Genomic DNA, 14,360 nt, shown 5'->3' on the forward strand with positions numbered 1-14,360 from the left:
ATGAAGAATCCAATCCTTAACATCAACTGCATATATGGGGAACAAGAACATCTGGGTAATACCAGAAAAGAAAGAAAGACAGCATGTGAAAAGCCAAAAATAGTGGCTTCCATCAGCAAACCATTTTCAATTAACTCCAACATTTTGATGTTCTTCAATCGAGATTTAGAGGACGTACACTTTCTTCATGATGATACCTTAGTCATAAAGGTCTATATTTTGAATGGCATGGTCAGTCATCCGATAGTGTACAACGAATCCTGAGTTAGCATCATCCTCAAGAAAGTAGCAGAGATAATGGGAATTCTGGATAGTTTAACAAGAGTAAGATTACTCCACATACCTTTAATGGTGCTTCGGTCTGATCACTCGGAATTGTGAAACTAGCAGTTCAGGTGGAACTGGTTTGACAAAATGAGGGCAGTCCCATCATTGTATAATCATTTGCTCTGATAACCTATGCTTGGAGAGATACATGTAATTAAATGAGATCAGGTCACGACCCACTGCTTCACTCTACAAAGCCTAAATATGATCTGGAAGGGAGAACGATTCGATGGATGAGTCCGCTTAACAACCACAATCTGGGGGCCAAGAAACAAGCTACAAAAAATTTGACATGAACCTTGAACCCCAAGACAACAATACTCCATCGTCCAAGGAAGATGAGGATGTTGCCTACATAAGTCTCGACCCTGAAAGACCAAAAGCAAGGCCATAATTGGATCAAAGTTAGAAAAAAAGTTGTTCACTTCCTTCTTGCAGGCAAACAAACATGTGGTCGACTAGTCTGCTGAAGACATGCCCAATATTGACCGTTTAGTGATCTGCCATCTACTCTACATAGACCTAACCATGAAACGGTTGTCCAGCGAAAGTGCTATTATGGAACGGGGTGAAGTAAAATTATTGTGAGTTCTCATATGATAATTGTGGTATCTTAGGTCAAAGGACTACTTTGCATCATACCAACTAGTGAGTTTACATATGACATCAGTATGAGAACTCTTGGTTGATCATGTTCAGTGGACTCACTGTTTATTGAGCAACTACATACTTTCCTTGGAGATATTCTAGGGCGCAATAGTCATTTCTTTGGTTTTGACTCACCAAGGTGGAGATTGTTGTGATTTGGTTGTCAAAGTACCAGGGCCAAATAGGTTTAGTTTCCAATTGGTGTTGGGAAAGGAGAAAAGGAATGTGCACATGTTATTTCCCATAAGAATTTGCAAATGTTATTTCCCATAAGAATTTGCAAATGTTATTTCCCATAAAAATTAGGAAATAAGCCATGTAAGCATCAGTCTATGTACTATAAATAGGCTTTTGGGAGCTGTTTATTCTCATGAACAACAGAGACAATACACGGGTAGAGAGCCAAGAGTGATAGAGACATCTAAAGAAAGGCTTGGCGTTTTTGCACAAGGGTTTTCAATAAGTTCTTGTAACCGAGTTGGTATTCTCCATAATGCAGGTGATTTCTCAAGAGAGATGACACGAGGAGTAGGCAAAGTTCGCCAAACCTCACTAAATTCTTTGTGTTTGTTGGTAGCGTGTTTACTTTATTGTACATATATTCGGATAGCACTATCTTATAGGTTTGCACAACACTGGATGTTAACAATAAACAAGATTAACTAAGGGGAATTAAAATCTACAGAACCGTTGCTAATTAATTTTTACTTTGTGGATATTGTGTTGCATCGTTATCTGATTTAGTAAAATCTCACACACTTGGTTACAACTGAAGGAACTTTGGCTATCATTTTGTAACTTTTCTGTGAAACATGATTGGAGAAGCAGATATAGGGCTGTTTCTACAACATCCCTTTTTTGTTGGCACAAGAAGATTTGTATGATCTTCTTTTCCCCATGCTACAATCTCAAGGGTAGTGATATTCACACACCCGATTTTACATCTCACACACCCTTATTAACTTTTATCCATTGATCTTTTTTACGATGGCCAAAAATTAAGAGGGGGTGTGAGAGGTAAATATGAATGCTCGGATAGCACCACCCTAACCTCAATTGGTGTTCTCGTAGAGTTGCTAAAAGTTGCAAGCATTTCATCTGCTTAACTTTGACATGTATCTTGTTTCAAACATTTCAATAAGTCTTTTGCTTTGAGGCTGTCCACACTCTCCTGTACAGCATCTTCAACTGGTTTGAACACCACCCCCACTAGCCGCTTTGCCGCATCCTTGCATTCCTTTAGCCCCGGCTGGGTTTCCCCACTAAACCGCAATAACGAAGCAGTCGTGAAGTACACAAGGCAACAAGAGAAAATCAAGGAATCGGAGTGTTTGATTATCTTCTGTGAGGCCACTAGTCCACCAAATCGATTTAGGTTGAACAAGCATGGCGGAAATTAGCTGCTATGCTTGTTCAACATGAGCCTCGCTCTCCAAACAAATTCAGATTCCTCTCTTGTTCAGAAAAAGAGAACACGATACAGAGCCCTAGCCTGCCCTGTTTTACCTTTCATCTACCATTGTGGTTCTGTGCAAGCATCCAGTCAATAAATTTGCATTAATATGGCATATAAACATCGCATCGCACATCGCTATAGCACATCCTTCTCTCTATATTTTGAAATTTGTCCTCAGACAGCCATATCCATGTTAAAACGTCACATTCTCACATCCTTTACCACACGCTCTCCCCAACCATAAATTTAGTCTGACAATTTTCACGAATAAACTGGTAACGGGGTAGCATACAATACTTCTCAACATCTAGGGAAATGACGACTAAATCATTATCGCTGCAAAAGAAAAATGAAAATACTAACAAGAAGAAGGGGCTTATGGACTGACGAATACCCCTTTGCAGCCGCTTCCTTCCATTGGGTTTAGTAATGCCCATTATATTCATCACCTATCCAATCATAATTTCTTCTATATCCACCACCATTAGAGTTGTTAAACCTCGATGCAGAATATCCGTGCTGAAAAGACTTCGACGACCCCTTTGAGATAGGGCTTTTGGAATCCTCCCAAATCTTTTTAGAGGATCTAGAACTTGAAGCATGACCACCTGCAGTTAAACTAGGAACCCTATGACCCTGATTAGATGGTGTTGCCGTAGACTTCCTATAGTTCTTTTTGCCTTTTCTAGGGGAAAAGTCCCCTGGATCATCCATTATCCAGCCACATCTATGTTTTGCCTTTTGTGGTGTTGTAAAAACTCTTTCTTCAAATTGGGTCTGTTTCCTTTTATGGACCTTATTTAGGTCATGAGGAGCAGACTTGAATCCCGTGTAGTCTCTCTTTTCCTTATGGCGTTTCAAAACTGGAGTAGAATAATTAGATGATTCCCCAAATCTTTTGTGAACCTACAAGTTTCACAAAACACATCAGTTAGTATTTTCACGAGTAAACTACCACTGCCAATCGACAGAGAAGAAAATTGCGCTAAAAATAATTCTGGGAGGTGTACACTGAGAGTTACATTGACCAAACTTGCACATTCACGAGCAATATGACCACCTTCACCACACTTGTAGCATAACCGAGGCGAACCAAAACCAGTGGTTTCCCCACCACGTAAGCTTACGCATGCCTGCATGTACAGAATCCCCTTTCTTAGACAAAAGTAAGAAAAGGAAGGGCATTTCGGGGAAATGGAAGTAAAAAAAAAAAAGAGGATGGGCATTTCGGTGAAATGGAAGTACAAACAAAAAAAAAAAACCCAGTGTGAAGCCTCTTTTGGACACAGGCAGGAAACTATAATTTTTAAGAACCAAATTTGATTAGATTTTAGACGGCCAAAAGATGCTGTAAAAAGAAAAATATGATTGCATAACATCCAATCTCCTCAGAAATCACAAGATATACTTGATAAACATGTGCAACAAGAATGGAGCATGTAAAGAATTGTCAAATGAAAAAAAAAAAAAAAAAAAAGTACTCCCAGCCAAAAACTAAAACATGATCTAATTTAATCTATTCTTAAGCAAGTAGTACGAAATAAAATAACCATGAGAAAAATTCTAATTCCTATTGTAGATAAAATTCATATTGTAAGTGAAAATTTAGATCCACTAGTATTTCAAGTGAGAAATAAACTAAACTTCACACTGAGATATTTGTATGAATCTAAGGAGTATATTTGATACATAAGTGGGTCCCTAAAGGTATGAAGTTGATTGGTGCTTGGTAGTTTCGGGATTAGTGAAGTATGGTACAAACACATTGCATATACAGTTTTAACAAGGGAAAGACGAATCAAAAGAAATACAATGGATAAAAAAGAAAAAAAAGGAAGATAAAGAATTTTCAAAGACCAGGAGTGCAATAATTAGTTTCTTCTAGAATTCATCAATAAACATAAGGCTTTTAAAACAACAAATTCTTCTAAACCATACTGTTGAAATCACATCACTGCCTATACAAATAAAATTTATCACATGATGTTTTTCATATTTAAGCAAACCAATGGAACCACTTTACAGCGCGAATCAAGGGTATTCATCTAAAACTTTTCTCCGAAAAAAGGTCCTTGAATGCACATGTGCTTCTCATTCATTAGATAAGCATGGATGACTGAAATGCATCTGACTTGTCCACAAAGCTAACTGACGAGCTAAGAGGTCCTTAAAATTCTTAGGCACCCATGCATAAGAGGAAATTGTACTTATAAATCATCACTGATATAGATAATACAACTTATCAAAGCAAATTCCAACAAGTCAAAATACCACTTTAGCACTATGTTTGTGCGTGGACAATATATCCCTATCCCCATTACAAAACAATAGACCTTGCTTGCATATGTATGCAACTTCCAAGACAATGCGCCTTGTTCACGTATATGCAGCCTTTAATGCACCTCACCAACCAACCACAAAGATAAAACACTAAAGAAAAATTAAAAAGAACATTGGAAAAATGTAACAAAACTTACCATACCAGTATGTCCCATTGAACCACATTTGTAACAGGAAACTTCCCATGGACTAGTATCAACATATTTGACACAACATAAATGACCAAATCTCTTGCAGACATAGCATTGGATTTCCTGATTCATTAAAAGAAACATAGAAACCATTGTTGAACATAATGCTTAACAATATAACTAATTATTAATATCATATCAGAAATCATATGAACATTTCTGATATGAACATATGCTTAAAAATCTCAAAATACCTTAAGATCATCATTTGAATAATTATTCCTGCACGATAACATATCATGTCCAGAATCTCCACATTTTAGACATATTTGGGACTTCAATGAGCCACCATTCTGCTTTTCTGTACAGTCTTTAGCATGATGTCCACCTTTTTTGCAGATAAAGCAATCTTGTCCCTATAGAGATTTAAAACAGATAGCATAAGAGGCCACATATAAGTAATGGATGCATAAAAACCCTAGATAGAGTATCCAATGAGAACACGGCAAATTAAGAGGAAAAGTAGGGGAAATATTTTAAAATCCATCTTTGTAACAAGACATAAAAGCATTATGACATGCAGAAACTGGTGGCACTATCTGAACAATTATCTCTACTAATTAATAAAACACTCATTGTCCACCAAAATCCTATGAAATTACCAGTTTAGCCCTCTAATTAAAACAGAATATGAATAAGAAATATGGGGCAGAAATGTAATTTCACACAACCAAATTTTGCTTTTTTTCAAAGCCTCAGCTACATGTAATCCTAACATATCTCTAACTAAAAATAAAAAATAAAAAAAAACTTCCCACTCCCACATTCTCTATCACTCTCTTCCTCTCTCCTTCTATTTCAGAAACAATAATAAAAAAATTTCTCACACACTTTGTGTGTTCCCATATGCTAGTATAGCATTAACAAAACAGGAAAACCTTTCTTTATATATTTGGATCTTTCTTATCAAACAAGACCTAGGAAACAGAAGAGAGCATGTGTATCAGCAGCCACTGTTCTAAAAATCCCCGCATAGGCGCTAGGCGGCTGGCCACCACCGCCTAAACCTCCTAGTCACCTGCTTAGCCCGCCCATACTCGCCTAGGCACCCGCCTAGGTCGTGACTCACTCTGATAGAAAATAGATCACTTTAATTTTGCATTTTTTTTTTCTCAATAAATTATAAGAGACTTGTTGAATACTTAAATGAAAACATATTATACGCTTGTTCCCCATGTTTTCATTATATTTTATAGTTTATGATGAACTTATATATATTCAAGTATAAGCTGACACTTATTTATACGAAATACAATAGATTTACTTAAATCCATCTAGTTTGCCTAGGCGCCCGTCTAGCCACCTAGGCGCTAGGCCCCATTCCGCCGCCCAACTAGCACCTAGCGTATTTTAGAACATTGTCAGCGGCCCACGTCTACAATACCAACATGCACTTAATCCTTCTTAGAAATCAAGAGGAGAAAAAAAATATATCGATTATTAATTGCACTACCAAAAGAAAGTTCTCCATCCTTCCACAATTACTAAAAAAAAAAGTAAAAGAAGGAATCAATTTAAATCTTTCATGTCAAGATAAAACATGTGGACTACGCTCCACCACCATCCGGACTAATAAACGTGCAGTAACTTACACTATGTTTGGATGAAGAAATTTAAAATTAATAAAGAATTTTAAAATGACCAAAATTGAAATGATGGGATTTTATTTTCTAGAATTTGTGAATTTTCTTGTTTGGTTAACTTAAAAGAACAATGGAATTGAATACGGAATTTATTATTTTCAAACTCTCAACCATAGAAATTGTAAATGACACCTATTTAGATGGAATTTAAGCGTGGGAATTAGATGTCCCAAATTCCAAGTTTTTTTTTTTTCCAAGCGGAAATTCTAAATTTCTATGCTCAGAATCCAAACAAGGGAATTGGTGCCTCTCAATTTATAAATTTTGACTTTTATCCAAATTCCAGGTTTATTTTCCTCATCCAAACATGGTGTTAGATTTCGAGAATAGGGCCAATTCAACTAATTACTCCAGACTATTTGACAATCATTTTCAGAAAGTAAAAAGAGCCAACTTAGAATTGTGTTATCTTCCAACTAACCTTTCTGCAGTGTTTGGCATTGTGCTCCAAACTGCCACAAACAAAGCACGGCTTCTTTCGCTTAGCTACGGTACAATTCACTGCCGCATGACCTTCTTCACCACAGTTAAAGCATGCTCCCCAGCTACTATCTGGAGGATCAAAATACCTTGGTCCCCGCTGATATAATAGAAATCAGATAGGCACTATGCTAAGGCCTTCATATAGTTTTTCATTTTCAAAAGGGCATTTCAAAGCAAATATTTGAACTCACAAGAAGTCTCCGCAGCACAACATTGTCGGTAAACTCAACATTTTCCAGTTGTTTTGCCTCGGCCAAATCTACAGCATTAGCCGCCTCTACCTTCTCTCCCTCTTTTGGAAGAACCTAAACAAATAACGGGATGTATGTCAGTCATACATAAACAGCTCTATCATCCTCTTCTCAATCAAATGTATGTCAGTCATACATAAACAGCTCTATCATCCCCTTCTCAATCAAAGAATATTAATCCGTATACGCCAGAAAATGAGACAAAACAGACAATAAAATTAATAGTCTAAGCGCCTTCTCGAGTTTATAATCTAATTCTCCAATTCAATCCATTATTTGAAATCAAATAAAAACTGCTCTAACATTACTTTTTTGATTTAAAAAAAAAATGCTTCTCACCATTTATACTTCTCTAATCACAATTAACAAAATTGTATACCAAAAATAACAATTAAGATTAATGCCGATCAAAGAAATAACGGAATTACTCATTAAATCAACTTTCTATAGAAACAAACAGAGTAAAATCGAAAATTACTCACAGCTTGATCTTCAATCTTCATCTTCTTAATCTTCTTCATCCTCTCCTTCCTCCTTACCTTCTTAGTCTCCAAAACTGCACCCGCAACTTCCTCTTCTGGCGAAGGAGACGAAGAAGGGGGTTCAACCAAACCACCACTCGGCTCGCCAGACACGGCAGCGTTGTTATCGGGTGCCAACTTTGCCGCCCGCATTAACAAAGCTTTCTCGACGATTTTGAGGCTGAGATCTTCGTTGGCCTCATCGTCGTCGCTGCTGTTGTGCTCGGCGGCGGATTTCGAAGGGTATTTATTGGTTAGTTCTCGTTCTTCTTCGCTCAGTTCGTCCCAATCGAGCTTGGCCCTTTGCCTCTCTGTCTTGCCCATGTTCTTGTTCCCAAATCTCAAACCCTAACCCTAGTTTTGTGAGGACTTACGACTGTCAAAGCAACGAGATGGGCGTGTTTTTGAATTTTGATTGAAACGGTGTTTCCACTGGATTGCGGCCCTCGTTGGAGGACTTGAAGTTCTAATGGACGGTTGTGATTGGACTTGGACAAACTCTGATGATGACGCGAATTCCGAAGAAGAGCCACTTGCAAGTGGTCAATTGCGATGGAATTTCCTCTTCTACACTTGAAAAATTGTCATTCTTCTCATCTATTTGTCTTTCGGATTCAAATTCAAAACTAGCACAATTTATGAAATTAGTCTTCCTAATTTTTTGTTGTTGTAATGGTGAGAAAGGGTAGAGGTTGAAAAGTGCTAGACTATGTCTAATGATAAGGTCAAAGGTCGGGTGCGTGTTGTGTTTATGTGTTTATATTGTTTTCGTGGCATACCTGATATTTTAATTAGTCATATCATATAATATTCGTTAAAATGAACAGGTAATATGATATTACCCGATTTGACCGGTTAATATTAATTAGTAATATGATCCAACTTGTTACCAAGACTGTTTATGAGATTTCGAAAGTTCTATGCGAAATTTATAAAACGAACCTTCTTATAAGACAAACTTAAAAAAAAAAAAAAATTGAACAAGTATTGATGCTAAAAAGCTATACCGAAACAAACTTTAAAACTCACCAGTTATAATTTTCTAAATATCATTAAATGTAAGAAAAAGCTACAAAAATAGCCATATTTCTAAATAATCAACAATCAGTTCAATCTTAATAAACCAAATGAACAAAACTTAGCATTGAAGTTTCACTTAAAATGATTCTTCGGGCATTCTTTGCTGAAAAATCATCATTTAAACCTTCATAGTCAATCTTATCTAAAAAACCACTTTCAACCGATATCAAAGTAAGTCCATTTAACATTTCCTGCAACATGGTTGATTGCAAGTATGATTATATTAACTTTTAACTTTGATTTATTTCTATGAATTTTGCCTTGAAAAGTACAAAAGAAAAACAATTATTATAGATGAGAAATACCTAAATCTTCAAATTCCAACGCAATATATGCCTCTGTGATTTGAAAATTTCTCTTCAATTGCATGAAATTATGAATTAGGGTTTAATATTGTGAGAAAAAAAGCAGTGAAGAAGAGAGATATCGGAGAAGCAGCGTGGGGGCGTGTGGTGTGATAGAGAAAATTGGACTCTGACTCACAATTGATTACCTTTTTTATTCAACTCCTTTGCTGTATTTTTTTTTTTGGCCAAATCGGATAAATGATCACCGTGGTCATAAGGTATTCAGAAGATAGTCCCTGTGCTAAAAAAACTCGAATTTAAACCCTTGTGGTGTACTCCGTTAGCAAATTTAGTCCAAAGTGATTTTTTCCATTATCAAAGTATGAATTTGGGGTCACTGGATTCATCCGCCACTTGAGAGTCAATAGCACCAAAAGCTCCATTCCGAAAACATACTTTGTTTCCTCCACCTAATCACAATCATGAGAAATCCAATAAACACAACAGTCCAGCAATTTCACAAACACTCAAATTACAATTGGAAATTTACATGTACTTGCAAATCTAAGAGAAGGGGCACATGGGTCTCCTTTACTTTGGCGGCCAACGAGACCCAGACGACGGCGGCGAGCTGACTCATCCACAGCTTGCCCCTCTGAAACCGATACTCCTCCCCTTCTTGAGAGAGTATGGAGGGAAGGGAGGTTATGGAGGGGAGGAAAGCCAAATAAATTCCACACCCGATACACAAAAACGGTAAAATTAATTAAAGAATATCAGACAAAGGCGCTAGTCTATGGCTAGACGAAGATGCAAAACTAGGAGATAACTGCAAATCACGACACTTAACTAAACCCGCGCCGCGGAGCTCGTTCCTTGAAAATATGACCTAAACCCTTTTCAGGAGATTGAAGAAAATAGGGTCTTGACTGCCCTTGGGAGGCTGAAAGAAGACCATAAAGGCTATTGGTCCCCATCAGACCCTTGACGATTTGAATGGGTTTGCTCCCATTCCCGAGGATAAGTAGATTTTTCATCAAGTGTTGTTCGAGCTCCATTTCTTTTTCAAACAAGGATTTCCCTTTAGTCACGATTGGCAACCTTGGCAAAGTCTTGCTGGTTCAACTACTTTTTCTGGGTACAGCCACATTGGTTGGCGGCATAGTCTTCCGTAAGCTAGACGGATAAGAGAGTCCTCGTTGGAAGGCGAATAAGAGATCCAGTTGTGTCTACTTGTGGTGTGCATGACCCGAACAAGGAGATGTCTAGCCAATCAGAGGAGTTGTTGCACAACGTCCAGGGGTTTCCACGCCAGGAAAGAGAAAAACTCTTAAGTGGCAAGAAAGTTCTTCCCAAATACGAGTTTCACGCCTTCTACAGGGATATGGTCTCCATCGTCTGGTCTTGCTTTTCGTCTTCCAATCTTGTCTAACTTTGCTAACTCCCCATTCTCAACCTGTATCTTGTTTGTTCTAGAAACACGTCTTCCTATTCCATCTTTCCTTCTAATAAAGAAACTAAACCTTACCTAAGAAAGCGATTCACCTACTACTGTTACTACTAGTATAGAAGAAGATCTATTAACACGCATGGCTACCTATATAACAAGTTGCCTCTGACCTCTGTTTCACAACCGCAAATAAAACATGTAGCTTTATGCCCTGACCTGAACTGAGCTACTACTGGCACTTTGTGAAGCTTTCATGCTTGGGTTTTAAATATATTATTCAATTTTGTTCGTTTGAGCTTAGAATGAAACTGGGCTTTTTTCTATTTTGTGTGTGTGCCTGTATCTGTCCATTTATGTAAAGCTTAAGATAACTAAGCATGTATTTGTACCAAACCTCATTCCAATTGAATGGTCGGTGTATTTGTTCCAGAAGACATTCAAATTGGATGTGTTTGTACCATACTTGACCAATCCTAAAACTACCGAGCATCGGTTAACATCATACATTCAAGGACCCACTGAGGGGTTCATGCTGAGGCACCCTTGCTGAAGCACAAAAAGTTTCCCTCTAACTAAGAAGCCAATCACAGCGTGACATATGTCAACGTCAGAATAAAGCTCAATGAGTCCCACATCGACCGCGGACAAAAGCTAAAGACTCTTCTCAACCATATAAGGATACCATTCTCCTACAATTAATCCCTAATGTCATTACTATACTTAAACTAGTCATTAGAACTCACTAATGATGATGCTTAGACCTATGTATTTGTGTAAACCCTTCATTATTAATGAGAACTCCTCTATAGCCAAACTCAGGGTGAACAATGTACATCTTGTATTTATTTCCCTATCTCTATCTCTTTACATATTTATCCTCACTAGTGACCGCAACAACCCAGCGAAGATCACAAACTTGACACTTTACGTTGTTCCAAAGTCTTCACTGATTTTGTGCATCAACATTTGGCGCCACTATGGGAAAAGACACTTATTCCTACTCTCTTCAACTTTGTCAAGCTGGTTTTCATCATTCATACACTTTCATTTGACCAGGCATCCCTCTCTAACATGGGGAGCGAAAGAAGCCACAACACACATAACGATACTCCTCTAGTGCCTAATGTGAGGCAGCGAAGAAAGGAACGAAAAAAGTTTGCTCTTCAAGCTAAAGTCAAAGAGCTGGAGGCTTAGAACAACAAGATATCAAAGAAGAGTGATATCCTCTATAAGCAATATGAGAAGCTTTTCGAAATGCTCCATGAGGCTAGACATACTCAGTCATACAAGTCCATTACCCCTATAAACGTCAACCATCACCTGGGTACCCCCCAATATGAAGGGTCACCGGTCTTCAATATGGATATTCCTAATGAGGAACAAGCTACTCATTAATGTGTTGATTAACAAGAGACTTTTCTCAACCCATCTGCTTCTACCTAAAGCAGAATGGAGGGAGACACCTTCTTGCTGAGGGAGTGGAAGGATCGAAAGTTGTTTATCGTGACTGTCAAGACTTCCTAAGGCAACGTCGAGAGAACCCCATCCACATAAGCTCAAAGATTAATGACCCAAAGGTTTCTAAAAGACTTAGTCTTCTACCACAGCCCAGGCCAACTACCAATCCAAGGACGAAGCGACAAGTCCTAGAGGAATATGAGGGTATAAGGTACCGTTTGGTACGTAGGATGGGACGAAACAGAGTGGGACAAGGTGTTCCGTCCCACGTTTGGTGTGCCTAAAATGGGTGGAACGAGTTGTTCCATAGGACGAATTTTGGGTGAATTTTCGTTCCACTTCACCCCCTTGGAACGACTCGTTTTACATCCGTGGAACACAAAATTATAACCTCTCCGTCTTCTTCTTCTTCCTCATTGTTTCCATCCGAGGGCATTTTTGCTCCCACTCCGTTCCGTTCAGTCTTGTCCCGTCCCATTTCGTTATGTCCCGTCCCGTCTGTATACTAAACGATACCTAAGGGACTCGGATGTCTTCCGACAGACACGCCGTAGAAGCCATTACGGTGAGTCCGAGGAAAAACCACATGCCCTTGATCAAACTTCCCTACTGCCAAGAGGCGATGCAAACTTACACAAGAAGGCTCCAATAGAACATGACTCGACTTAGGACCCCCTTGGTCTACAGCTCATTGAAGAAGTAAACAAGTTGAAGGCCGAACGCCAGGCTAAGATACCTGACTATAATCAACCAAGGCCCAACCCTCTTACAAGGAGGATCATTGACACACCCCTCCAAGGAAAGACAAATCAAAAGTTTGGCTTACAACTATATATTGGAAGGGAGGATCCGATTGAACACCTTAACCTCTTTGAGTCCACCATGGCATACCAAATGCATATTAATGAAGAATGATGTATTCTCTTCCCCTCCACCCTCTATAATAGAGCTCTGAACTGGTATTGTCGTTTTCTATTTGAGATGGTAGATTCATTTAAAGAGTTGAGAAAATTGTTTTTCTCAACATATTTTCCAGACTGATCGCTTGCACTATGCAGATGACTTGTACACTATTCGCCAGAAGCCAGACGAGTCTCTAGTTACTTCAGCCATGAATATTCTTATTGCATTGAGGCAGATGACAAGACTACCTTCAAGGCCTTCACAACAGGCTTATATGAGTGTTTCTTCAAGTACATAATCAATGTTAACACTTGGAAGACTTACTCTGAAGTGATGGCATAGGCCTACAACCATGCATCTACTAAGGTAAAGACATATCAAGGGAAACCCCCTATGGTTATCCCTATCAACAAGTGGGAAATGGGAGCCAGATCCAACCAAGTGAGAAAACCTCGACCTTCCAAACGCACAGGTATTTCAAAGGAAACCCCCTGCTTTACCTAGCGCGTCCTCAGGACAACAAACATATCAATCTCAAGGCAAAATGAAGGATTTCCATCCTTAACAATCTCATTTTAATAAGAAGAGCAAGGGACACTATCGAGATAACCCAAGTTTTCGCTATGATAATGCTCGCCCTCATGCAGTTAATATAGTGGGCCAAGCGCAGGTCAAGACAAGCCCTACCCCAAGGTACGAGACATACATACCTTTGAATGCCACATGCGCAGCCATTTACCCTAGTATAGCTCATTTGATACCAAAGCCAAAACCAAGGTAGCCAGATTATAAGTCCACGAAGAACACAGACGTGTTTTGTTGCTACCATGAGTATAATGGCCATGACAGCGAGAAATGTGTCACCCTTTATGACCATATCGAGGATTTGGCACACAAAGGGAAAATCAATCAATTCCTTCTTCACCTCCTAGGGACAACCGTAACCAACGCCAGGTGAACGTGATTCTATTAGCGGTGGCATACCCCTATCTGAATCTTCCAACAAGGCCATGAAAAACAGTGAACGAACTTTGAGGTCTGGCCATTAGGTATTTCATGTAGAAGACATCAAGGGAGGCAAATATCAAAAGCCTAACTAGGATCCGATATGTTTCTACCTTGAGGAGGAAAGAGGCATCATCTACCCTCACAACGACCCACTAATTGTGAAGGTTCACATATCCAACTTTGATGTACGATAGATCCTTGTAGACACATGTGTTTCGGTCAATATCATGTTCGCCGAAGCTTTCAGGGCACTTAATGTAGTTGAACACTTGCTCGATCCTCAATTACCCCCTTGATCAGCTTTTCTGGTGATA

General features: G+C 38.7%; 1 protein-coding gene across 2 annotated transcripts; it reads right to left on the reverse strand.

Annotated features, from left to right (window-relative positions):
* Positions 1 to 2,513: 2,513 nt before the first annotated feature.
* On the reverse strand, positions 2,514 to 8,547 carry LOC137742200 (uncharacterized). 2 transcript variants are annotated; one of them, XM_068481991.2, is made up of 7 exons: positions 7,822 to 8,547; positions 7,280 to 7,393; positions 7,027 to 7,185; positions 5,157 to 5,318; positions 4,909 to 5,025; positions 3,454 to 3,564; positions 2,514 to 3,337 (listed from the first exon to the last, which is right to left on the reverse strand). In XM_068481991.2, the coding sequence occupies exons 1-7, from the start codon at positions 8,182 to 8,184 to the stop codon at positions 2,855 to 2,857; spliced, it is 1,509 nt and encodes a 502-aa protein (XP_068338092.2). In that variant the 5' UTR covers positions 8,185 to 8,547; the 3' UTR covers positions 2,514 to 2,854. The 2 variants fall into 2 exon arrangements, with proteins under 2 accessions (XP_068338092.2, XP_088535892.1); XM_088679766.1 differs by having other exon boundaries at positions 3,442 to 3,564; positions 7,822 to 8,470.
* Between the last annotated feature and the right edge of the window lie 5,813 nt (positions 8,548 to 14,360).

This window comes from Pyrus communis, chromosome 11 (genome assembly GCF_041283825.1).
Source record: "Pyrus communis isolate YQ-2024b chromosome 11, ASM4128382v1, whole genome shotgun sequence".
NCBI classification, from domain to species: Eukaryota; Viridiplantae; Streptophyta; class Magnoliopsida; order Rosales; family Rosaceae; genus Pyrus; species Pyrus communis.

Bases quoted from the DNA above. Each gene is read 5' to 3' on its own strand.
- LOC137742200 (XM_088679766.1), bottom strand. From the start codon at position 8,184: ATGGGCAAGACAGAGAGGCAAAGGGCCAAGCTCGATTGGGACGAACTG. The intron at 7,394-7,821 runs GTGAGTAATTTT...TTATTTGTTTAG, and splicing joins TGAAGATTGAAGATCAAGCT to GTTCTTCCAAAAGAGGGAGA. The intron at 5,319-7,026 runs GTTAGTTGGAAG...AAATCTCTATAG, and splicing joins ATGCCAAACACTGCAGAAAG to GGACAAGATTGCTTTATCTG.